Source organism: Notamacropus eugenii, chromosome 2 (genome assembly GCF_028372415.1).
Source record: "Notamacropus eugenii isolate mMacEug1 chromosome 2, mMacEug1.pri_v2, whole genome shotgun sequence".
Taxonomy (NCBI): Eukaryota; Metazoa; Chordata; class Mammalia; order Diprotodontia; family Macropodidae; genus Notamacropus; species Notamacropus eugenii.
This window is the reverse complement of record NC_092873.1, coordinates 61,208,549-61,234,779: the sequence shown is the minus strand read 5'-3', so window position 1 is coordinate 61,234,779 and position 26,231 is coordinate 61,208,549. Positions and strand designations below refer to the sequence as shown.

The window sequence follows — 26,231 nt, the reverse complement described above, 5'->3', positions numbered from 1 at the left end:
CATTGGGCCAAGTGCTTTACGGATATTATCTCTTGTAAGCGCTTTTTACAGTTAGAGAAACTGAGGTAAACAGATTCAGTGACTAGAGCTCACAAGGACCTCGACTTAGTCCTTCTTTTACAGCCCAAGTTCACTGGAAGGATCTCGGAGGCCATGTAGTCTAGCTCCCTTATTTTACAGAGGAGGAAACTGAGGCCCAGAGAATTTAGCTGGTTCTCCCAGAGTCACACAGCAGGGGCATTTGAACTCAGGGTCTTCCTAATGTCAAGCTTCCCCTCAAGGGAGGATCCATCTTGATGAGATTCTGTGCCATTTAATATAACAGATTAATGATAAAGAGGTCAGCTGCAAATGGCAGAAAATAGAAACAAAGAGAAGAGGAAACCCCTTCCCTGCCTTCAGCTTACCACTTGGGGTTTCCAGAATGCCTTTATTCTAATAACCTCTAACTTCCTTCATCCCATGTTATCTCTTGTTATCTTTACAAGGACCCATGTGCAAGCTAGCAGGGGCGCAGATAAACCTATTTTACCCATGTATAACCTGAACCCCAGGGCAGGAAAGTGATTGACTCTCCACACTGTGAGCAGGTCAGGGCAGAGCTCATGTGGTCTTTGGAATTCCTTTCTTTTGGTGGAGCCACTACAATCCACTGCCCTTGCCCCCCAGGCCCACCACTCTTCTTCCCCCCAGAACTCCCACTCTTCAGCCCCCAGGACCACCACTCTCTAGCCTCCAGGACAACCACTCTTCTTCCCCCCAGAACCCCCACTCTCCAGCCCCCAGGACCACCACTCTCCAGCCCCCAGGACCACCACTCCTCTCCCCCCAGAACCCCCACTCTCCAGCCCCCAGAACCCCCACTCTCCAGCCCCCAGAACCCCCACTCTCCAGCCCCCAGGACCACCACTCTCTAGCCTCCAGGACCACCACTCTTCTCCCCGCCAGAACCCTCACTCTCCAGCCTCCAGAACCACCACTCTCTAGCCTCCAGGACCACCACTCTTCTCCCCCCCAAAACCCCCACTCTCCAGCCCCCAGGACCACCACTCTCTAGCCTCCAGGACCACCACTCTTCTCCCCCCCAGAACCCCCACTCTCCAGTCCCCAGGACCACCACTCTCTAGCCACCACCCTCCTCCCCACCCCTAAGTATTTGCTTCAGGAGTGGACCACATTCATGTTCAGTAAAGGTGGATTTGGCCACAGACAGGCCTTGGCCCTGGGACTTTTCCTCTGTTCTCCATCCCAGTGTATTTTTAAATCTCATTTACATCACCCTGCTGGCTTTCTCCTCCATGCTGCCTGTGTTACCCATTGTCACCGAAAGAAAGAAATCCAACCATTTTAGGCCAGGAAGGTTGTAGTCTGCCTGCCACATAGCAACCAGGCCAAAAATAGCAGCCGTGTGCTCCTGCAGTCACCAGCAAGTCCCCAAACTGTGGGGTTTGGAGAGTTCAGGACTCACTGGTTTTCAAACTACACAAATCCCGAGAGGGAACAGAAAAACCAACCGTACAAGGCCAACTTTAGCAGGTCCTTTGTAAATGGTTTTCTTCCAGGGAATTGAGGTTGAAATAGGCGGATGCCTTTTGTCCTGGGGATCACAGATAGTCCTCAGGCTGGAAGGCTTCTCAGAGGCCAACGATTCAAGCCCTTCATGTTACAGATAGGGAAACTGAGGCCCAGCCCAAGGCTAAAGGGAATGACCAGCTTAGAAGCAATCATTTCTTAAGGGACCTCCAATGTCACTCAATCCAACTTGAACTTTTATCCAGTGACATGAGTACAAGTTTTTACCCAATTATTGCTTTCACTTGGTCTTATGGAAGAGAATTGTATCCTAGGACAGCCTAGGCCTCCTCCTGCTACTGGTCCTGGGGTTTTCAACCCCTTCTTACTGCATTCTCTCCTTAGAAAGTCACCCTTTAATCCAAGCAAGGTAAGGACTGGAGGGAGAGGGGAAGGCTTACCCCAGACTCCACCTGGACAGTCTCCTTTTTTTTGTTCTCAAAGGATTACCCTCCACCTGGGACTCTTCATTATTTGAGGTATGCAGGGATGCCTTGAGCAGTATAGGGAAGCCTGTGTCCCCCTTCTCAGAATCATATTTTTAAATGCATAGGAAAAAATACAGATTCACAAAGGAAACTGATTTTATTGAAGTAAAGATGTCATTTTTCCCCTATACAACATCAAAAATACCTTGAAATCTTTAGGGATCAATGGACCTCAGGTTCATAACCCTTATTATAGAAAGGAAGCAGCAACTATCCCTTCTTAGCATTTAGTAAAAATATCAAGGCCAGATTCCTCCTGGGTCTGGATTTTTGACACTGAAATACCATGTGCTCCAAGGCTCAGCCCAGAAGTCAGCTGCCCCATTCTGTTGGTGTCCCCCAAACCCATTAGGAGCTTTTGGCTTATGCTTCTCTCAATCAGTGTGTTTGCTTGAAACGATGGCTTCCATTTAAACCCCAGACCTTCCAGCAGCGTTTTTGAAAGGGCTTCTTATGGCCTTCCGTATTCTTGGCACAAAAAGGGATGGAAGGGAGAAAGAGAAAGGGGGGATCCTTCTGCTCATGGGCCTCTCTGACAAATTGGGCAGCTCCCAGAAAATAAAAGGCCCCTCCCTATCCCTATCCCTAACCTTACCATGCTGTTTGCTAGTGGTAGCATGCTGGCTGGATGTGTGTGATTTCCTGCTCTTGGGCTCTGTGGGGTGGGCAAGGCAGCATTCTGGAACTGCATGTTGGGACACTATAGCGCTGATGTTTCTTACCTAATATTCTTTCCTTTCTATCTATAGAAATATTATGGGCTGGATACAAAATGGGGTGACATCGAGCAGTGGATGGTATGCTTTTTGAATAACAGGTTTTAAAAATCCAGAATGGTTTATCATTTAATTCTTCTGCTTTTAATTCTGTAGCTCTTTCCTGACATTGAGTTGAGTTTAAAAACTGATGTATTTCTTAGTAGGATTGTGGCATCCTGAGGAATCAGATATTCTGAAAGCTGAATTTGTTCATACAATCATTTTGTAATTTATCTCTTTCCTTTCCTTCCCCTCGAAGACTATCCTATGAGAAAATTCAGTGAGCCTCATTATAAAACAAAAATGGAACCCTGGTGGCATTTAAAAGAAAACAGGCAATTCATTATTCATTTATGTGAGTTATTGGAGTGAAAATAACTGATCATTTCATTGCAGCATGAATGGTCAGGGGGCATTGCCAATCCCCAGGATCCCCATAAGCACAATATTTTTTAAGCCCCACATTGAGTTTTATAAACTAAACCTGCATAGATCTTTCTAGCAGTGATTGGGAATAAGGCTCATGTCTTGCCAAGTCCCAGTATTAGCACTAAAGGGCAGCTTAGCAAATGCTTGGTCCAAATCTCCCCCATCCCTTATATCTATATATGAGCCAGACTCAGCAGAAGTCTTAGTACATTCAAGGTGAGTTGAACTCACAAAAAATCTGGATTTGGGACATTTTTAAAGGAGCCAATACTGTGCTCAGAGTGAGGGAGAAGGGATGAGACATTCATTTCACTCTGAGCATTGCAGGTGAGGATGGCCCTCTACTGTCTAGTTTTAACTGTGATTTTTTTAACTTGAAAAATGATTCTTTTAAAAAAAATAATAAAGATCTGATCTATAAAACTGACTGGGTCAGTCAGTCCCCTTTCCTCTGCCCTTTCCTCTCCCCCACCAGGTGACAGATGTGCTAATTAATATCCCAGACTCATTCATCTGCCTCACCTAGGTGATATAAAATGACTTCATGACCCAACGAGCTTAAGATTTGATGTTCATTTAAAGAAGTGTGTATGAGTAACTCCAGTTTGCCAAAACTCGCTTCCTAAACTGAAAAAGCTAAATGGTTTTCTTTAGTACTGTAGGCAGATAATGGCCTCCTTTAAGGCAGTGCTGTGAAATTCAAATAGAAACCATAGAAAGCCACAAATTAGCATTATATTGTATTGTATTTTTATTTTTTTTGTTGAACATTTTCCTATTACATTTTAATCTGGTTTGATTGAAGTTTTGGCTGTGAGTTTGTCACCTTTGCTTTAAGGGATTGCCAAATCCTGAACTGATTCAGATTTATAGGGCAATGTCTCAGTGTAGTTTTTGTGGGGATTCTTTGAAATTGGGTAATTGACAAGGGGCAGTGGGAAGTAGTGGATAGAGTCCTCCCTGAAGCCAGGAATCAGGTCTCATCCTTTGCAGTTACCGTGTCCATTCATACCTGCTGAGCCACCCCCAACTCTCTGAACGGATAAATGAAGAGAAAGGGCTGCGGGCGGGAGTTCCTTGTGCCAGTATAATCACAGACCCAGCCTCCTTCATTGCTGGAGGTATACCATAGGGAGGTTAACCAACATATTCAGTTAACCAGACCTCTCCCTTCCCTGGGGATTACTTCTGGCTGAACAGAGCCCATTCTGAAACTGACTCTTAAAAAAAAAAAATGAACTCGCAGTAATTAATCTCTAGACCTGTGAAGCAACCTGAGGGAGAAGGGGCTGCCTATGTGGTGTACAACAGGTTTTTGAAAAGGAGACTTAGTTTTTTTCTGATAAAATCATGAGAGTCTTTTGTATCAGAGACAGCAGGGCAGTTGCTTCTATACAAAAAAAAAGAAAAAGAAAAAGAAAAAAAAGCAGGTTGCTGGAGAGGAAAAACCATTTTATGCCCTTGTCAGCAACCTCCAGGGAAACCGTGGGCATCTCTGTTTTTCAAAAGTAAAGGGTAGTGAGTGCTGCCAGCAGCGAATGGTCCAAGCCAGTTAATTTCAATATCCAGGCTCACTTCCCTGCTCTCTGCCTGGTAATTCACACTAGAGTGCAGAACCCTACCTCCCCCACTGAGTTTCTGCCCCTGTCCATTTCATCCTTGGTCACTACAAGGAATGGTACCTGCCTCTGGCTGCTTTTACTGCCCCCACAATCTTCTTCTGAGGTTGTCTGTTATAGTTGAAATAAAGACTTGTGGTACAAACTCTGAAAGGCGGAAGGAAGGAAGGAAGACAGGCAGGAAAGAAAGAAAAAGAAAGAGAGAGAGAGAGAGAGAAGAAAGAAAGAAAGAGAGAAAGAAAGAATCCTAAAAACCAGCGATTTGACATTCATGACAGAAATGTTATGTTGCCAAAAAAAATAGCCCAAAGAAAAATGACATACAGGAGGCAGATTATAACTTCTTTTAGGGAAATTAATCCCAGCTATTAGAATGTTTTGTCTCGGTAAGACTCTTCCTTAGACTATGAAGTTTCTTTTCCCCCAAAGCATTTTTGACACTTTTGCTCTCAACCTTTTCCTGTTCTTTCTTCCTTTGCTTCGTTAGGAAGAGAGCGAGCGATACTCTCATAGATTCCGAAGAAATCCATCGGTTAGTACGGTCTTTGTTCCTTTCTTAGGCCTTCGCCCAGAACTGATGTCTTATTTGTGCTTGTGGTTGCTAGCATAAACATTTATTTCCATGGTCCTCTTGGAAGGAAGTGACTGATCCTGTGGTTAAGTATGGGCCATGACTTAGGCAGATACTGGGAAAGTCGCTGGGGTTGTTTTGCCTTAACTTTTTGGTGTTTTTAGTAACATTTAGAAGTGTTGCTTATTAACAAGGTATGGGTGGCAGCCTGTGTGTGTTCTCCCACTTTTTCCCTTTGCCTAATGGAAAAAAAAAGAAAGGTGTTTTTATGATATACTGAATATGTGCATTTATAAGCTACCATATGGTGTTAAACGATTTCATTTGAAGAAAGTGAGTATAGTAGATCCAAGCAGAATCAGATGTCAATAGTATGTCCCAAGGTAGTGAGCAGGTCTAATGGATTATTTGAGATCCATCTGCTTTGCTCCTTGGGAATGACAGTACTAGCTTTCATTGTGATATGTCCCTCACCTGATTCATGAATTTTATCCCCTTAATCATTAGCTCAAATCTGATTCTGTTATGGTGTAAATCCAGCTGTTGAGTGTGTTTTGTTTCCCCCTGAGACACTGAGGTCATCACTTGTGTTATTTCTACCATTCATGTGTTTCTTTTCATCCTTTCTTTTCCAATAGGCTTCTGATGAAGATGAGCGCATGTCAGTGGGTAGTCGCGGAAGCCTGAGGGTTAGTAACCAAATTATTTAGTGTGCACGCTTACTTATACCTTGTGGAAACTTTCTATTTTGTTTTTTCATTAGAAGACAAGAATCTTTACCCTTAAGTTTCCCAATTCAACCCAAGGATAATACTCAGAATGAATCACATTATAAAGAATCCTTTGCTTCCAAGTTATTTGCATGTCCCAACAGGCAACAGATAGGAGCATCAGTGATGGTCATATCCACCTCTTTATGATGAACAGTCCTACCTGAGTGCCTCTTGAAATTGAAGAGATTTTTTTGCATAAACAAAATCAATGCAGCTAGGATGAGAAGAGAAACCACTGAGTAGGAAAAAAATGTTTCCATCAAATATCACTTTTAGTCTTAGATATTTATATATTCCTTGCCTAATGCCAATGCAGTGGTCTGTATAATAGGTTGGAAATACACACACACACACACACACACACATATTTGGTATATAGCTTGTCTTTTATTAATGATTTTTGATGCAATGATTTTTTTCTTCACTCAATGGTTTCTTTTATTTTAGCTGTATTTATTTTATTTATGTAAAGGGTTCTCATTTTAGGAGGAAACTATGTGTCCACTTATCCATACATAAAAATATACATTTCCATCCCCAACTGTATTGAGAATTGACACAAGTATGTAAGACCAAGAACCACTCTCCAGTAGATAAATGGTCAGTTTCCGAAAGAATTTCAGTCATCAGTGACAAAATGCTCCAAATTACCAATAATAATAAAAATGCAAATTGAAATACTCTAAGTTTTAAGTGGTCAGTCCTCATGGTTAGGCTCTGGGAGCTCTTACTTTTTTAGCTTCTGCACGGTTTTTCTAGCTGCCAGTTGCTCTCTTTTCCTTCTGTTTCTGTTGTTGCCCTGGAGAGGTTACCAATAACACCAAATAACTTTCAAATGTCCTTTACTTGGAAACTGCAGCTTAGATTTGCCGACTTAAGAAAACATGTCCAACCTAGAATTATGGTTTGGAGCATGAACGATGCCAGATGCTTTCCTAATTTGTCCAGAGAGTCTGCAGAAGGCCCAGCAGTGTTGGAACATGCCAGCTGCAATAACTAGCCTTGTGGTTAGAGCAAGTCCTGAGTACTGACATATTTGACCCAAGGCTCTATTCTGGGAACCTTAGTGGAGCAGAAGCTTCTGGAGGACAGGAGTTATTTTGTTTCTGCATGCTCACTTTTGCGGACAACTGCTTTCATTAGTTCTTGCTATAGAATTGAATCCTGCAAAGTAGTTATGGTTGAGCAACATTTTGATAGATAGCACTTTTAAGATTCAAAGGATCAGCCTCAGATTCAATCTAGCTGAGATTCTATCTCGCTCATTGGTCAATACAAACATCACAAATGCTTAGGCTCCTTTGGAGTCTACCCAATATGGTGAATCTTTAATAAACTTTGTTTTACTTTGGCTAAAAAAAAAAAAAAAGATTCAAAAGATCGTGGGATTTGAAGCCAGAAGGTCTTGGGAAATCGTACAATCCAATCCCTAGATAAGGAGAATGATTTCTCCGAGCCCCCTTGGCTGTAAGTTGAACCCAGGGCCCCTGCCTTCAAATCTAGTGTATTCTTTCTCTTACATCCTACTGGGTCCCCTGAAATGGGGAACGGTTGGATCTGCTGAATCTGCTGTGTGACAATAGGAACCAAACAGTAATTGCTTTTGGCTAAAAACTTTATCATAGTTAACGAAGCGTAATGTAATTTCTTAATTAATATGGGTGGTTATTTAGTCTATTGAAATCTGAATTGTTTTTTCTTCCTATGATAATGTTTTCCTAAACTTTCATAAATCCTGATGATCGGATCAAATGTACTTTGAGAATTGAATTGGAGAAACTATGGTGTTTCTGTTTCCTCTCAAATCAGCAAAATGACCTGTGGATCCCCGCTAACGTATTTCTTTTTCTGAGGCAATTCTCTGTAATAACAAGGATTAGCACTTAGTATACTCATGCCTTGTATTAGTGAACTTGATCAAAACTATTTTTTTCCCTAGTTAAGTCACATTTTTATGCTTCAGACTCCTCTACCTACCTTGAGGGTACATCACCATCTGACAAAATTCTTTGTAGCAGTAAAAAGTCAAGTTGCTAGCATCTTTCTCAGTTGTTTCAATCCTCTAAGTGTACACGAATGGTGACCCTCCTCATTGGCGATGGCCAGGGTTCACTTCTTGTAACATACTGTCCCAAAATGGGAGGAGGTTGTTTTGCTAAATCTCTTTGAACACAGTAAGGAGTGTTGGGAAATGCAAAATTGACCTGTTTTTAGTAGTGCATTTGGGAGGAATTATAATAAATCCTATATACATTTATACTCAGAGATTTTAAGAATGTTATTAGGGAATTCTTGATGGGAGTCAGTGAATATTATATCTAAATGAAACTGATCCTAAATTTGTATTGTGGGCAAGAAAGAGTGAAATCTTTCCCTTTCCTTTATGAGGGAGCCACATGGTACATAGCAGTTAGAGTTCTGGGCACTCAGGAAGAACTGAGCTTGAATCTTGCCTCACGTACTTCCAGTGGCTTAAAAGAGTGTCTGGCACATGGGAGGTACAATAAATGTTTATTTGATTGACTGTGTGACCATGGCAAAGTCACTTAAGCTCTCTGCACCTCAGTTTCCTCATCTGTAAATGAGTAAGTTGGATGTGTTGGTTCTAAGATCCCTTCTATATCTATAAATCTGTGAGCCTCTGACAGGGATGTGTAATTGGTTGGTGAAGATTGGATTTTCTTCCCAGAACAGACTGAGGAAACTCTCATTATCTGGCATTTCAGCAGAGTGACCTGGGATCACTTAGCCACAGCTCATCAATCTCTCCCTCGTTCCTCCCCTGGAGAAATGTGCAAGTCACAAGCTAATCCACCTAGAAGCCCAGACAGGTGCCCCATTACCCTCTTAGTGAGTTGAACTCTAAGTTGGTGTCACTTAGTGTGACTAAGAAAAGAAAGAGAGATGTTAGGACTAAACTGTTTAAAATTTGGAATGGAATTTAAAAAAATGTTTTATTTCTGTTGGAAATGAATTTAGTTGAGCAAAGTCTAACTTAGCTTTTTTAAAGCACCATTACTGCTGCCACACTGAAAGCCTGGGAAATCTGGTCCTTTTTTTCTTCATCCTTAATATGAGGAGATTGAGGGTCCTTCAGTGAGCCACCTTGGTCCCTTCTTCCATCTTGAGATCTTGGCTCCTCTGGGGCTTGCCCTGTTTTGATGATGTCCTTACATATTGCAGAAAGATAGATGTCTCAAGACCACCCCACAACCTTTCAGGAAAACCACCCTCATCTAAGGTTTAGAGAAAGCATTAAGTTTTTCACATTCCTGTCTTTGTTCAAAATGAACTTCATTTGGTCTCTGATGAAAGATAACACAGCCCAAGGGCACAAGGAATCTCTTTGAACTCCAATGCAATCATTGAGGTCACTGCTATAATGTCCTGTCAGTTACCCAGGGAGCCTTCCTTAGAATGGTGCCCTCCAAGATCCATTCCCCAGCACTGCCTCCCAAGAGAAATGACTTTGTGATGGGGTGCATTGAGCCAGGCTCTGCCCAATACTGAGCCCCATTCCAAGAGTAAAGCATATTGTAGAGCTCCTGGGGTCTATTTTTCATGTGCCTAGAAAAAAATTTCTTAGGAGGTCCTTTCATGGGACTATGCTTAAAGAGAGAATTGGTTTCTTTACCTAGATCTCAATAAGCATGTATAAAGCACTACCTACAACCATAGACTCTCAGCCTTCTGAGGGACCTCACCTGAACAAGAACCAACTCTACAACATGCATGACACTGGACCTCTTACTGTTGCTCAAAGTCCTTTAGTGACAGGGAGTCCACTAATGATAGGCACATCCACTTTTGGACAGCTCCAGTTACCGAGTTTTTTTCTGATCTTGAGCCTAAATCTGTATTTCTTCAGCTCTCTGGTGCCCCCCTCACCACCACCACCCTCTACTGCCTTCACTGCTCCTAGTTCTACCCTCTGAGGCCAAGAAGAATAAGACTGACCTCTCTTCCACAGGATGGCCCTTCAGAACCTTGGAGATAGCTCTCATCCTCCTCCTTTTCTTCTCTCTATCTACTGCCCTCCCCTCACATTATCTCTTCTCTGGGCTAAATATCCCAATTCTTTCAGCTGGTCCTCGGCTGGCATGATGTCAAGGCCCTCCACCATTTTGATTGTTCTCCTGTAGACACTCTCCATTGCCCTTAAGATGGCAGCATGCAGAACTGGACAACCTTCAGCTGATGTTGCCTCAGCAGGGTAGAGTATAGTGGGACTCTTGTCTCCCTAGTCCGAACTTTTGGGGGAGTGCACATTTAGTTATTTCTAATCTTGCAATTTTATCCCTGTAGGGAACTTCCAGTGTGGAAATTCTCTCCATACTTAAAGACAAGCCACTATTTTTCAACTTGTAGTCTCGGCAGCTTGCTGGGTAAATTACAACTAAAGTCAACCAGTTGTGACCAACTCATTCTGGTCTGTATGTAGTACAGGTCAGATTAAAGCATATTTCCTATGCCTTTTATTGCTAATTCCAGCTCTTAGGACAGTGTCTGTCACACAGGAGGTCATGAGTCCTTGGTGCCCCAGGTACCATCAGCCTTCTAAGCTGCCATGTCACCTCTTGATTCATCAAAGTTACCATCCACTAAAAGCCAATCTTTTCTATGTGAACTGCTCTGGGGAGCAGTATCTCTTTGTGGTGTTGAATTTCTGGTCCTGTGGATGACTTTACCTTTAGCCCTATTTACTTTTGCCTTCTTGGATCTGGCCTGGCTTTCTTGCCTGTACATTTTATTGAAGCTGGACTCTTGCATCCATTGTGTTGGCTGCTCATTTGCACAATTTGCCAGTTTGCCAAGTCTTTATCCAAGTGATGGAAGAAAATGGGAAATAGCACAGCTTCCAATCTTTATCCTACGTCCTTCTGGGTGGCACCTTCCTATTGACATTGTATCTTTAACGACTCTTCTCTGGGTGAGCCTTTTGTGAAACAGTAATACCCTGGAGTCTCCATCTCTTCCACAAGAAAAGTACAAAGGAGTGAATCAGATACTTAGGTCATATCCAGAAAAACTGAATCTATACATTTACCAGGCTAGTCGCTATCAAAAGGCAGGTGTGCTTAAACTGAACGACTAGATTTTCATGAAATCCTACTAGTTCATTTTTAGCAATCACTGTTCCTTCTGGGTGATGTTCCATAATCACCTCTTCTGTTGGAACACTGACATTTTCCAGGAATCCAAGTCAAGCTCACTCACTTCTAGCTTGTAAGCGCCATTCTCTGTCCTTTTTTTGAAAGTCAGGACAAGGTTTGTTCTCCCGTTCTTTGGCCCCTCTCTCACCCTCCCAGATCTTTCAGCCATCATCAACAGTGGCTCAGGAAACACATTGGCCATTTCCTTTATGTATACTAGGATGTAGAAGTTCATCTGGGCTTGGGGAGCTGACCTTGTCAAAAGCAGCCAGGTGACCTCTTATTATCTCCCTACTTATCTTGGGCATCATTTCCTGTTAGCCATTTTTTATTCTGTTCTTTCCAGTCCAAAGATTGTTCTCTTTGGCAGAGAAAACAAAATTATACTTAGAGTCGAACTGCCATTTTTACATGTCCTTTTGTCTCGGCCCCATCCACCCTCAGCAGGGACTGTATCCTAACCTTTGTGGAGATGCAGCCTGGTAATTGCTACTGTGGATCCTGCCACCACTGCCCCCTCAGCAGCCCTCAAAACCTGGAAAAGAAAGCTCTCCCAAAGTGCTTGACACTTTGTCCAAACTGATAGGATTTTATCTGCAGCAATGATGTTAAAAAAAGATATGTTGCTCTCTGCCCTGCCCCCTAAGGACCATGGCACCCTTCCATTGTCTTCTCCCCATTAGAATGGGAGCTCCCTGAGAGCAGGGGCTGTCTTACCTTTCTATTTCTATCTCCAGCACTCAGCTCAGTGCTTCTGTAGATAGTAAGTGCTTAATAAATGCCTTCTCAATCATCCATCCATTCAGTCATGTGTGCATTTTTTGATTCTTCTCTTTTCCTTATCTCACTATGTCGCTCATGTGTTTTCTCTAATCTTTGCCAGGTTTGGTCTCCAGTGATTTCTGGACCAAACCTCATTATCTCTTGATGCTGCAGTCTTACTTTTTCCCCTTCCCTGGTGGTCGGTCACCAGGCTGGACAACACACTTGTCAGGGACAGTAAAGAGGCACTTTTGATTTAGGGATTGGCAGGATCTCATGAGATCCACCCCATTCAGTGTCTTAAGATTCTAAGAAACAAGAGAAGAGCATACTTCATGTTCACTGAGTTGGCCAAGATTGAGGGATAGGCAATGCCTGGTAAATATTAATGAGGCTCAAAAAGTTAAGGATGTCCACATTTCCCTTTATTTGATGTTGACTCATATATCTAAAACTACACATAACCTCAGGAGCCATAGTTCAGCCTCTTCATTTTACAAGTGAGGAAACTGAGGTCCAAACAAATTTAAGTGATTTGCCCAAGGTCACACCCAGCTGGGAAGGACCTCAGGAGTCCAATCCCCTTATTTTCACATGAGAAAACTGAGGCCCAAGGCAGGGTCTAAGGGTCATCCATAGGATCGGAAATTTAGAGTTGGGAGGGACCTTAAAATATCCTCTAGTCTGACCCCTTCATTCTGCAGATGAGGAAACTGAGGCCATGGAAGAGGAATTCACTTGTTCCCAGGTGACTTTGCAGAATTGATTGCCTCATAGAAAACCTAATTGTTCCACAGTTTCCATAAGAGATTTTCCATTTTGTTATGTTTAAATTGATGTAATTTTTCTTAATATTTAGTTTTACAGTGATTTAGTAACTTAGTGATTATTTAATCCAATTAATTTAAATTATTTAATTTAGTGATTAAGTAGCTTTTTTAAAAAAAAGTAACGATCCTTTTTACATATAACTGGAGAAAAATACTAAATAAAAGCTTAAAAAAAAAAAAAGTAATGATCCTAGGAATTAATACATCCTAGGTTTATAGCCAGAAGGGGTCTCAGAGTTCATCTGGCCCAACCAACCCATTTTATAGAGAAGGAAACTGAGCCCCAGAGAGGGGCAGAATGAATGCCTCTGGTTGCATAGTTTAGTAAGTTTCAGAGGCTAGTCCTGGCTTCCAAATGGAGGGTGCTTCCCCTGACCCAAGATGCCTCTTAAGTCTCTTCCTGTTAGGGAGAGTGGAAACATTCATGGCCGCACCACTTCCTCTGCTGAGAAGTTATGGAAACATAAGCTCTCTTCTCTTCCATCTTGGCACATTAACCTTTTCTGTTTCTTTCTCTTGGGTAAATATGCCTACAAGATCAGAAGGTGAGAGAGAGGAGTATCTGATTGTTTGTTCTTCTTAGTCCACTTTGCCTGAGAACCTGCTCCCCTTCTGACTTTTCTTATTGTCTTCCTCTCTGCTCCTGACAGTCCCAAGCGGAGCTGGACTATGCCGGTGCCTACCCTGTGGTGAGAGTCAGAATGGGCATCACTGTGTGTGACTTATAACCTCTTTGTGAGGCATGTGACTAACACATCAGCCACTTGACGTCTCTCACAGATGAACATTTAAAACCGAAAACTTCATGGTTATTTAGGGAAACAAGTGGATCTGGGCCAGAGGATCCTGGCAGGGACCTCAGAGACCAGCTAGTATGACCCTCTTCAATATTTACAGATAAGGAAACCAAGGCCCAGGAGTAGGAAGGTGTCATAAATGGGATCTGAACCCAAGACCTCTGGCTCCAGACCTGGGCTTCTTTCCCATCACATTTCATAGGAGGGTTTGATTTAACATGTGTCCCAAAGATTGACAGCAAAATCGCACTAACAATGGCCCAAGAGTACATTGGGTGGCAGCTACTCCAGAGAGAACTAGGATTTCATTTTGAGGGGGCTGTTTTTTCCTATCTGTCAAAATTAGAATTGACAAGACCTCCCAAATTGCCTTTATAGGTTCTAAGTGATGCCAATCGTGCACCTTAGATTCCCCCTTAAGGTTTTCTACATTTTGGCTCAGTAACTAAGTACTTTATTAATCAAATAAAAAGTTAATGGTTAGCATGGGTGTGAAGTAGAACAGCACTTTAAAAACAGGACCTGGTGGGCTGTGTTCATTGGGCCCTTTGAGACATTTATCCCGGATCACCCTGTTTGACAGCACAGCAGGCCTTCTATAAAACCATGGTTTGTGAATGCTTTTCTTTGCTCCATGTTCCATCATGATGTTTTTGGATCTGAAACAGATTTTGTTTAATTTTGCACGTATCCCTCTTGAAATCCCTTTATAATGAAATGGCATTTTTTAAAATGAGGTCTTTATAACCAAGATGTTTTCATGCCCTGGCAGATATACATGACTCTGGAGAAATAGTGCTTTGTTGATCTGGTCACAGTAACTTCTGTAAATTGAATAATCTTGCACATGTGCTTTCCCTTAATGAACAAATGAGTGAATGAAAGAAAAAAACCCACGTATTAAGCTCTTACTAAGGTGCTAAGCACTAGGGATATAAGTAGCAAAAAGCAAGCCAATCCCTGCTCTGTAGGTACTCACATTATAACTGAAGGGAGGCAATATGTAAAAGGAAGTCCAGCCATGTAGGGTATATGGAACGGTCTGGAAGTCCTAAGGGTACAGCCAAGGGCCAGCTGGCAAGGATCTCCTTTGTGTGGCAATGACTTTCTGTAATCTTTTAACTCAATGGTCTTCTCTTTGTACTGTGTGCAAGCAGAGAGAAAAGTAGAATTACAGGATTCAGAATCACAAAGGAAATCCCTGCTCACATAATGCAAGACTCCTCATTATATAAGTCTGGATACAGAAGTCTCGAGGTCAAATGATTTACCCCTGGTATTTGAACCAAGATTCCAATGGAGATGAAACTTTGTCAATCCTTTTGTCTCTCCATCAAGTAACAATTACCCTTGCAACACCATCATCCTTTCTCACCAAAACATCCCAAGCAAACCCAGCCACCCCATTATGAAAAACAAACCAGTGGCATGTCGAACAAAGAACAAAGAAGACTGGGAACCTTCTTCTTTCATTGGAATTAAAAGGGCTTCTCTCATTTGTTAAATTCACTGCAGAAAATCATCAACTCCATCTAATCTCTGGAAGTCCTGGATCAAGAACTCTGTAAAGTGATTTCCGGTAACAAACATTGAAAAACCCTGTTAGACTGGAACAGTGGACCTGTCCAGTGGAACTTCGTAGGCAGGGATTTCTGGGAACTCATGGTCTTAGAGAGTTTTCTAAGGCACTGAGAGAGAAGGAGTCATGCCCAGGCTCCTGAAGTCACAATTTCAGTGATCTCAGCAGTAGGACTTGAACTCAGGTCTTCGTGGCTTCAAGGCAGAATCTCTGTTTCTACTATGTAGTCTCTCTACCTTAGAAAGGGAGTTCAAAACATTTTGATTTTTATGTAAGAATAAAGCAGAGTTTGCCATGGAGGAAGTTCTGATACTTCTAGGTTTGGGAATTGATCTCCTGCCTCCACTCATTCCTTCAGTCAATATCCATTCAATAGTTACTGAGTGCTGGCTGCGTGCAAAGTTTTGTACTGGTCTTTTCAAGGACCCTTGGGATAGTTTCATTGTCCAACTTTGGCTCATGTTTCCTCTTCCTTTGTAAGTCACAGGGTGTTAAAGCTACAGAGGACCTTTGAAGCCTCTAGTCCAATGCTCTTATTATGCAGATGAGGCAGCAGAGGCCCCCAAATCTAAAGTGACTTTTCCAAGGTCTTTAAGATCTACATGTTCTCATTTCTAAACTTTGCAAATTCCAGCTCAGTAAAGAGAAATAAGCATCATCACGTGGCTGAACTGAACTGTGACCCTTTCCCCTCAACATGGACATGAACTCCACAGATTGGCCATATTCTGAAACAAACCTCAGCATGTCAACTAGCAATAAAGACACTGGTTCTTTCTGCCTTCAGTTACCTAACATGGCCCAGAAATTGCCAGAAAACTTCAGAAAGAAATGAAGCCATCCATGGGGAGATGTGCATTGGCTGTGGAGTGCAGCCTACTGATTGGTTATTCCCTCAGATGACTGTGGAACGCAGTTTAAAAGCCACAGGATGGGCTATTACTTCCAGAAACTGAAATACAGAGAAGTGACAGCCAAGAGGAGGGAATGAAGACGATATTGTAGTAAAATCTCTTGGAATTTGGGGCCAGGAGCCCCACGTGTACACTACAGCTTTCCCATAGGGTGGCGGGTCTGTCCGCACAATCTGCGAACCTCCACCAGTGCCTCCTCTGATGTGGAGGTGATACTGTGTCCTTGAAGGCCATGGCAGTGCATTGTGAACGCTAGCAAGTTCTGCAGTACCAAAGTGGCTTTTATATGGGGTTCAGGCTTTTGACTAGTTAGGAGCAACCTTGTTATTTGTTGTTGTTCAGTTGTTTCAAACACTTTGTGATCCCATTGGGGGTTTTCTTGGCAAAGATACTGGAGTAGTTTGCCATTTCCTTCTTCAGCTCATTTTACAGATGAGGAAACTGAGGCAAACAGAGTTAAGTGGCCTGCCCAGGGTCACATAGATAGTGTCTGAGGCTGGATTTCAGCTTAGGTCTTTCTGACCCAGCACTATGCCGCATAGCTGCCCTAGGAACAGCCTAATGTAATGCAAAGAAGCCCATCTCTCATGGGCTGCTACTGAGTTATATATCCTTGGACCATGACAGCCCATGAAACAAATACAAAATGGCCCTTGGTGCTTTGCAGGTCTTTCCACTTTGGCAGTGTTAGAGGCAGAGAGTCTTAGGATTATCTGTCTACACTAACAGCTGCTAATCCTCTCAATGTGAAGTCATTGTCCAGTGACCAATAAGAGGTCACTACGGAAAGAAGTGACTCCAAACAATCTTAATGTTCTTGTTATAAACTAACCTGGAAGATGGAAGGAAATAGAAGGGATGGGAAGATCACAGGTTCTCCTGGGAGAAGTAGGAAGGAGTTGGTGTTCTAGGTTTTATTGTGCATGGGAAGTCATGACTTCATGGACCATTTGCTCACCTCCTATTATATAGTTCATGATAGAGTTGGAGAAAGACAACTATGAAAACAATCTATGACTGATGCACCAACATCAGTTACAGAGAGTGAAGATGAGGAGAAACTCTATGAAGAACATGGTCTAAGACCCTCTGCATGAAGTCCGCACAGTCTCTGATACCTGGCGACGTTAGCACCAAGGTCGGAAATAGGCATGGATAGGATGAATGTGGGAGGAGATAAGAAAGGAAGGGCCAAGACTGGTAAACTACCATTCACGGAATCCTCAGGCCTCTAAGTCATGACTGTTTTATTTGAGAAAAGAAGGGGAAGATGCTGAATGTGGCAAGCTCCAAATAAGAAAATCAAGCAGACAGGATATGACTCATTACTGATACTGGAGTCATTCTCCACAGAACAGCCATGGGAAAAGCAGCTGGGCTGCTATACATATTAGGCAGTCAGACTGACTTGTTAGAGCAAAGATCTGGGTGAAAATAAAGCTAGAAGAATAAAAATATGAAGAGGCATTCAGTTAAAGCAATTTCAACTTGACCTACTTAAACAGGTTATTGATGCTGAGAAGTGAAATATGGACAAAGGAAAGGACATCGACCCTAATTTAAATATTTTCATATAAAAGTTTGGCCAATGCTGATCAGTTGCCATGATGAGGAGGCCAAAAAAGCTGATTGACCATCTTGGTCAGCAAACACTTGACTTATTTGCCAAGTAGAGAGAGATGGCAAGTAGGAGGAACACTGGTCTAAGATATAAACTCATTTGGAAAACCTGAGGAGAACAGAAAGATGATGAGCAGTGTTTTTTCAAGGTAGAAAAAATGGTGGAAGGTGAGAACCAGATTACAGAAAGCTTGGCTAGAGACCCAATTAAACAGCCATTCAGAGGGCCTTTAGCCATGAAACTGAAAGAGGAAAAGCAGAGAAGTCAAAGGTAGAAATGATCTGTGAAGGTTGTTTTATAATTAACTCTTTTCACCATCAAGGACCCTAGAGCCCTCGCACGTAGGCTCTGGCCTCACAGGCCCAGAAATACTTATAAAGGAGGGGGAAATGTCAATGAATGGAACAATGAGGGGAAAAGAAGCTGTACTAAACCAAATGTAGTGATAATAAAAATAGTAGCTAGCATTTCCATAGTACCTCCCATGTACCATGCATTGTGCTAAGCACTTTTAAATTATTATCTCATTGGAGCCTTACAACAACCCTGGGAGCTATATTCTGTTTTTATCCCCATTTTACAGCTGAGGAAACTGAGGGAAACAGAGGTGAAGTCATTTGCCCAAGGTCATGCCATTAGTAAGTGTCTGAGACTAGACTTGAACTCAGGTCTTCCTGACTCCAGCCCCAGCTCTATTCACTCTACCACCTAGCAGCCTCTGCCCCATAAAGACATAATTGTGAGGGCATTAAGGGATCAATTTTCAAGATACCTGAAGGAGGGGCAGATTACCAAAAGTGTGGAAAGATCCTGGACCTCATCACTATCCCCCAACAAGGTGAGTAAGGACATTGGCTACCACTGCTCTATATGCCTTCTTTTCCCATCCTTATAAAATTTTTATGAATTTCACAGCACATCAGTCCCTATCACAAAATTGGCTAAAGGCTATGAGGTACTTCTTGTTAGATTACCCCTCCAAAAATAGCCCAACTCCATTTGACCAAAGCATTGACAAAAAAGTCCTGCCTACTCTAACAAGATGCCTCCTGAAAATGTCAAAAATATACAAGTTTCCTTGAAATAAAGAACAATGGAAAGCGTGATGCTCTGAGTCAAGGTGCCTAATGGGGGGGAGGGGATGTGTGTGTGTTCCCCATAGGCATTATCATGGAGGAGATACAGTGCAGGGTCCAAGTCCCAGGAGAGATTCCCAATAAATTGCAAATCTCTCTAGATGCCCTTCTTTGCAAGTGACGTTGAACTGATCGGATCAAGACCCAGAACACTCAGAACCTCCTGGATGAGATCTGCAGCCACTCAGACAGGCCTGGCTTTCCCAAGACTGATTCCATAACAGGCTACACCTTGACCATCACACAATTGCCTGAAAGATGGAGAGAATCTGAGAGTCCACAGGGCTTATTGAATCCAGAAGAAGCAGAGAGAAAGAATATCTGTTGGGTCAACAGGGGAAATGGACAGAGCAGGGGCCACAGTTGAACCAGAGGAGTCAAGGAGGCCAGATTCCTTTGAGAAACTCGTTATTTAATGACCTTAAATTTCTTCCTGAAACAAAGGACCATACTTTTAATATCAGTATTCCACTAATGACAATGCATGACTGTGGGTCCTGTTTTATCACAGGTTCTGAAGCTTGGCATGTGAGAATCACCCAGAAGCCATTGGAGAAACCTGTGCAAATAGGCAGCAGTGCTTTACAAACCAAGACCTATGAGAGAGAATCAGCGTAAATGATGTCATCCAAGAGATTGATGAGCAGAAAAGATTTCCATTTAGAACTGGAAGGGATTTAGAGAACTTCAGGTTCAATCCCTTTATTATGCAGATGCAGAAACCGAAGCACAGAGAGTTGAAGTGATTTGCCCAGTGTCACAAAGCTATCAAGTCTCTGAGGCTCGATTTAAACTCAGGTCTTCATGATCTCCAAGTCCAGTGCCACCTAGGTGCCTAAGAAAATGAGTAGATCACATAGCAAGAGTGGCCTAGATGCTCCACTGGTATCCTTGCAATGTCAAAAAAAAAAAAAAATGAGAAAGGCTCTCAGCACATTGGATGGACTCCCTTTGGCAATCTTATGAGAAGCCAGGTATGAGAGTTACCCAGGTTGGGCAGGTATGGATGGGTTATGTTTTTTATCATTGGAGAGAATATTCATACTGACAAAATTACAGACCCAGGAGGGGTACGAACATGTATTCATGTGCCTAATGGTCACCAGAAGTCAACAATACTAGGTTTTCCTTTGTGATATGTGTCTTCTATTTATGCAGAGAACAGCCCCTTGGGGACTCAAGTGTTCTTTTAGAGTTTTTAAGGGAAGAAAAAAGAAACTGTGTCCCCAGTAACCATGCTGGCAAGGAGCCCCTCCAACTCTAGTTGGAGTCCTTGGACAGCAGGCAGAGCATTTGTCCTGGAACCAACACCCAGAGGTTTTCTAGCCTGGGAAGACCTGGTAGAGCTGGCTTTCCCATTGTTGTGATCTTTGAGAGCCCAGGGGCAACTCTGTGGTCCATAAAGGGTGACATCCCTGGGGGTACTTGTAGTGGAAGCCAAGTAAAAATAGAAGAGGTTCTGGTAGAAGTAGTAGTAGCAGCAGTGTGAGCAGCAACAGCAGCAGTAGTAGAAATACTGGCATTTATACAGCGCTCTAAAGTTTGCAAACTAGTTAATATCTGCTAACTTATTTGGTCCTCTTCAAGAAAAGGTTCACCTTACTTCATGAAAACAGGAGTACGTCAGGCACAGAGGTTGTAAAGGAAAGGTTCTTTGCTTTGGGATGATTTCTACCCTAAGTGAATAAAGTTGGGGACAAAGTTTTGACCCTTGGAGTAAAATCAATTGATTTAGATTACAGAGGTGGGGATCCTATAGCCTTGAGGCCACATGTGGCCCTTTAGGTCCTCAAGTTGAGCCCTAAATTTGGATTCAGTCAAAGGGCCAAACTTGAGGCCGTATGTGGCCTTGAGGCCACAGGTCCCCCAACCCTGGAAGATCTCATTCCCAAATGTTGGTGGAAACAACCAAAATATCACTGGAGTTTTTTTTAGTGGAATATAAGATAAAAGAAATCACATTGGATCCAATTAAACTAGAACAAAATCTGTGTATTTCCTAAAATTGTGGACCCTGGAGCAAGACTGAGCAAGGGAACATGGCTGGAATCAACCCTGAACCCACTGAGTGTTTGAGCTCAGGTCAGGAGTCCTTCTTCTCTTCCTGGTGCCATCTAAATCCTCTACGTTCATCCTCCAGTTTGTGTGTGTGTGTGTGTGTGTGTGTGTGTGTGTGTGTGTGTGTGTGTGTGTGTGTGTGTGTGAGAGTGTGTGAGCCTGGGCAAGTCACTTAATCCCTGTTTATCTCAGTTTCCTCATCTGTGAAACGAACCAGAGAAAGAAATGACAAACCACTCTGGTATCTCTGCCAAGAAAATCCCAAATGGGGTCACAGAGTCAGACAAGACTGAATAACAATTGTGTGTGTGTATGTGCATGCCTTTGTGTGTTCACTTGTGTGTAAATATGTATGTGCATGTGTACATTTGTGTGTTCACGTTTGTGTATACATGCATTTGTGTGTTTTGTTATAAAATTCCTCTTACCAGCAGCCATACTCCTCTCTGGCCTTTGCTTGCTATAACCATGAAGGTCAACTTTGTTCTACCTTTGTGATTTAGAAGCACTGTCTGATCTCTCTCTGGAAACCTTGCCTCTTTTCTCTTTCCCAGCAGACGAACGGTCATGATGGAGACCTGTATGGATCCTCGTCTCTGAATAGAAAATCTAGCAGGGTCAGTAGATCTGATCATCACTAACAGCCTATGAAGGCTTGCGCGGAAGCTTTCTTAAACATTGGTAAAGTTAGGCTCTTTGGCCCAGGGTCTGCTATACGGCATGTCTTCCAGTCCCTTATATTTGTTCCCCACCCCCATTTGGGACATAGCCAGTCCAGATGAAATATAGTGAAAAACTACCATCGGAACCGTTTGTGAGAAATCCATCTGACATGGGTTTTAGAAACACTTTAGAAACTGAAGGATGGGTAGAACTCTGGTCTCCTCTGCCATTTTCCCTCTTATCAATGAATCAGCAAGTATTTATTAACCACCTACTATGTGCCAAGTACTGTGCTAGGCCCTATCACATTTTAACATATTCCACATCTCCAACCTCATCCATTCATTCATTCACACACTAATTTTATAAACCCATGTGATACATCTGTTGGGTGCAGAATGCTGTACTGGAGCTGGCACAACCTATAAAGTTTAATTAAAACAAGTCTTGACTGCCTTCGGGAAACCGACAGCCGAGTCAGCTGTGATGTGTCTAGTATTTAGGCCTATCATCTCTGTAATTCACTTTGTTCAAAAGCAAACATACGATAGGCTCTACTACAGCGACCTTAGAGTTCTGCTTTCTATTTCTAATTCACTCTATTCACTAAACATTCTATTTATGAAGCTTATAGCCAGCTCTCCTGTGGCTAGCTTAGAACTGTGTCTGTCTCTAATTCACTTTATTCAATAAATATTCGGTTTATTTATGAAGCTTCCAGCCTGGTAATCTCTCACGTGGCCATCTTTGAGCTCTGATTCCCATTTTTTATTGGTCTCATTTATTCATAGACTGAGTATCTTTCTAAAGAAAGCCAAGAGAGAGGAGCAGAGGGTAATGGATCCTAGCAGCAGGATCCCCTATCACAGGCTGGCAGGCATGAGCAGGGCAGTGTGGGGAGGCAGCGAATGGTGGAGAGGCCTTCCAAAAGCAGAGAAGTTATTGCATTTGACAAGGAACAGCCATTAGCCTGGTAGAGAGCTGGTGCACAGGAATTTGGATAAAGATGTCATCAAAAGAAATGTGCAAGTGAATAAGATTGTAGGATCATAGATCTGGAGCCTGAACCTCCTCACAATGTTAGCCTCTGGAAGTAATGATTTATTATGTAAAAAAGCACTTCTGTTTATTTGAGTCCAGACTTAAATGTCTGGAAGTCCTGGGTTCGAATACTGCCTCCAGCACTTGGCAGTTGAATTTCTGGGGCAAGTTCCTTCATTTTAGAGAGCATCACCAACCAGAGCGAAAAGGAGGTCTTTCCTGCCTCCTCTCAGTGAGCAGGGAAAGACATGGCCAGGTGTGAGTCGTTTGTGCAGAGTGGGCATCTCCCCAGCTTGTGGGGCACTGGCCCTTTAGCTCTGGAGCAGCCTTTGGTCTGGATGTCCTGCTGGCCCCAGAGCTCAGGTTCTATCCTCCCACAGTGACCCTGGGAGGCACGTAGTTTCAGAATCTCTAGATTCATTCTTATACATTAGGAAACTGAGGCTCTGCTAAGTTGATTGACTTGTCTGGGGTCACCTAGATCATAATCAGAAGAACGGGGACAAACCCAGGCCACCTGACTCCAAGTCCCCCAGTCCCCTTTGCATCTTACCTCCAGCAGAGGCCGCTTCAGTCTTTAATCCTTTTCAACTCAGAGTTCAGAAGGGCCTCTGAAGCCTTGTAGTCCACCCCTCATTTGCTGGAGAAGGAAAGTAAAGAAGGGATTGCCCAGGGTTGAGCATGAGATCCTGGGAAGGCCTTTACAAACCACCTAATCTAACCCCCTCGTCTTTCAGGTAGGGAAACTGAGGCACAAGAAGTTAGGTGCCTTGTCTGAAATCACACAGATAGTGACAGAGACATAATTCAAACCCAGGTCCTCCGACTCCATGCTATGCAGGGAATGCTGTGGATTTTAGCAAATCATAGGATAAAGTCTGTCATACCGTTACATGGTTTCTAGACTAGGATTCAGTGGATTTGAAACTATGCAAATGACCAAGCCTCAAATTACAAATTAATCAAGGAACAAGCATGTGTCAGAGCCCTTTCCCCTGGAGAGATAACATGTACACAGATAGGCAAACACCAAGCAAAGAAAAAGGGGGGAAGGGAAAAGAACCTGCATTTATAAAGTGCCTACTGTGTGCCGGCCTCTGTGCCAAACACTTTACAAATAGCATTGTGAATACGGAGCAGACTTTGGGGCAGGCAGCAGGAGCAGCAGCTGGAGGAAAGGGTTCCAGTTCCAAAGTCCTTGGGTCTCAGATCTGCAGCTGGAAGGCACCCCAGAGTTTGTGTATTCCATCCTGCTCCTTCCTTAGATGGTGACAAAATCGCCCAATGCCCTGTCTGGCTTGGCCTGGCCCAAGGCCTAATTGAATAGACCAGTGTTGGAGCCAAAGCAGGAAATGAGCGGGAGGGTGGGTATAAGAGTCAGAGCCAAATGGTGAGTCAGAGACAGTTAGCTGGGGACCTCTGTGTGGAGAAGGCGAGGAAGGGGATCAGAGACCCAGCCATGTCAGAGTCCAGCAGGGCAGGGGGGACTGGAGCAGGGCTTCTCTAAAACACACTAGGCTCCTTCCTTGCATTGATAGAGGGTCAGTTTGGGAGGAGGGAATAGAAAACCTTAAATGTTCCTGGGAATTTGCAAATACTCACCAGATCTCATCTCTCTTGATAAGCAGATTCAGAGGCTCTGTTTCCATAAGCAGCTAAGTATGTGGCAGTGGATAGAGCAGAGTTCAAGTTCTGCCTCAAGAGACTTGTTGACTGTGTGACCCTGGACAAGTCACATAACCTGTCAGCCTGTTTCCTCATCTGTAAAAATGAGGATAGTAATGGTATCTACTTCTCAAGGTGGTTATGAGGGCCAAATGAAGTAATATTTTTGAGGCACTTTGAAAACTTGAAAGTGTTATATGAATATTAGCTATTATTAAGTGGCCATATTTCTACTCTGTTAATAATAACTAATGTTTGTATTATTGGGTGCTAGGTGGTGCAGTAGACAGAGCACCAGGTTTGGAGTCAGGAAGACTCACCTCCCTGAGTTCAAATGCAGCCTCAGACACTTCCTAGCTGTGTGACCCTGGGCAATCACTTCATCCTGTTTGCCTCAGTTTCCTCATCTATCAGATGAGCTGGACAAGAAAATGCAGCAAACTACTCCAGTATCTTTGCCAAGAAAACCCAGATGGAGTCACAAAGAGTCTGAGATGACTGAAATGAGAATAACAAATGTGTATTATGCTTTAAGATTTGCGAAGCAGCTGATAAATATTGCTTCTAATCCTCACAACAATCCTGATTAAACTGAAGCAGGCAGAGGTTAAGTGACTTGCCCAGGGTCACACAACTGAACTCTCTCATTTCCTGACATCCAGGACTCATCTACTTTGTCACCTAGCTGCCTCATTAGAACACAGATGGTTTTATTCCCTTCATTTGATTGGATCTAGTCTATTTAAAATAGATAATCTTTTTAGTTCACCCTGTCAGGATGTCACCCAGCATTTACTTTGAGGACTCATAGCTACATAATTGTAGAAAGACTTAGAAACTCAGAGGGCTGACCCACAGAGAAGAGGTCAGTACTGTGGAGTAGACACTGTAGTCCTTTGTTCTAGGAGAAGGGCCTCTTCTCCCTCAAATAAACCTACTTGCATCCCCATAGGCATTGAGGAGAGATGGTGAGCCCCTACTAGCAAAGCACCATGGGCTATGTGAGGTAGTTACTTACTATCTGTATGACCATGGGCAAAGTCATTTTGTACCCCGTGGTCTAATTCTTCAATTGTAAAGGGAGATGTAAAATTGCAAAATAGATGAACTCCCAGATGTCTTCCAGCTCTAAGTCCTAGAATACTAGGACATGGCAGTAAAGAGTGACTGTGATAGCCATGTTGCATCACCAAAATATAAGCAGTAAATTAAAGTGAAGTCTCAGATTCAAATGTTACATCTGTATCATTTTGTTCTTTGATACACTATATCAAGCCGATTCACTTAATTCATAGGATCATGTACTGATTTGTATCATTTCACTCAGAATTTTATATTCCTAATATCTGGTGAAAGAGCATATGGTCCTTTTATCAAGTTTTTAGCTTATGGTACACTTACATAAAAAAAAAGATATGTAGCTTTCAGAATGACCAGGACGATGTCTTGGGTTACTTACTACAGGTGTTCAAATCTCATGAGTTTTCTTTTTCTTTGATGCTTCAGAGTTCCAGATCCAGCAAGGAAAGCAAACTGCCCAGCAGGTTGTCATCCAGGGAGGAGAAGTTGGTTGGTTTCCATTTAATATTTGAAATCTTCTCTCCAAAGACTGCAGGTTTTATAGCATGAGACTTGTGTGATTTCAGTCCCCTGATGTCGTCCTTACTAATTTTCGTTTGGATTCATTTGCCAGCCATAGCAACCATTGGCAGGACTGCTGTGGGTCAAATGAAGTCCTTTTCTGTAGTGAGAGTCCACTCATTTTTATATGAGTGTGTGTGACTTAGGCACCCACATTCTTT

The 26,231-nt window shown here is 42.9% G+C and overlaps 1 protein-coding gene across 41 annotated transcripts in view; it reads left to right on the top strand.

The window, feature by feature from the left end:
• The window catches only part of LRRFIP1 (LRR binding FLII interacting protein 1), a 195,748-nt gene that overhangs the window by 120,735 nt on the left and 48,782 nt on the right, over positions 1 to 26,231 (top strand). For 11 of the 41 annotated variants that reach the window (XM_072640638.1, XM_072640642.1, XM_072640637.1 and 8 more), the window contains exons 4-9: positions 2,810 to 2,857; positions 5,354 to 5,398; positions 6,076 to 6,126; positions 13,606 to 13,644; positions 21,615 to 21,677; positions 25,936 to 25,998. The exons of 7 other annotated variants lie outside the window; for them this stretch is intronic. In XM_072640638.1, the coding sequence (XP_072496739.1) occupies positions 2,810 to 2,857; positions 5,354 to 5,398; positions 6,076 to 6,126; positions 13,606 to 13,644; positions 21,615 to 21,677; positions 25,936 to 25,998 (309 nt within the window). The remainder of the gene's footprint in view (positions 1 to 2,809; positions 2,858 to 5,353; positions 5,399 to 6,075; positions 6,127 to 13,605; positions 13,645 to 21,614; positions 21,678 to 25,935; positions 25,999 to 26,231) is intronic. 23 more of the 41 variants (XM_072640634.1, XM_072640625.1, XM_072640621.1 and 20 more) reach the window with 8 other exon arrangements.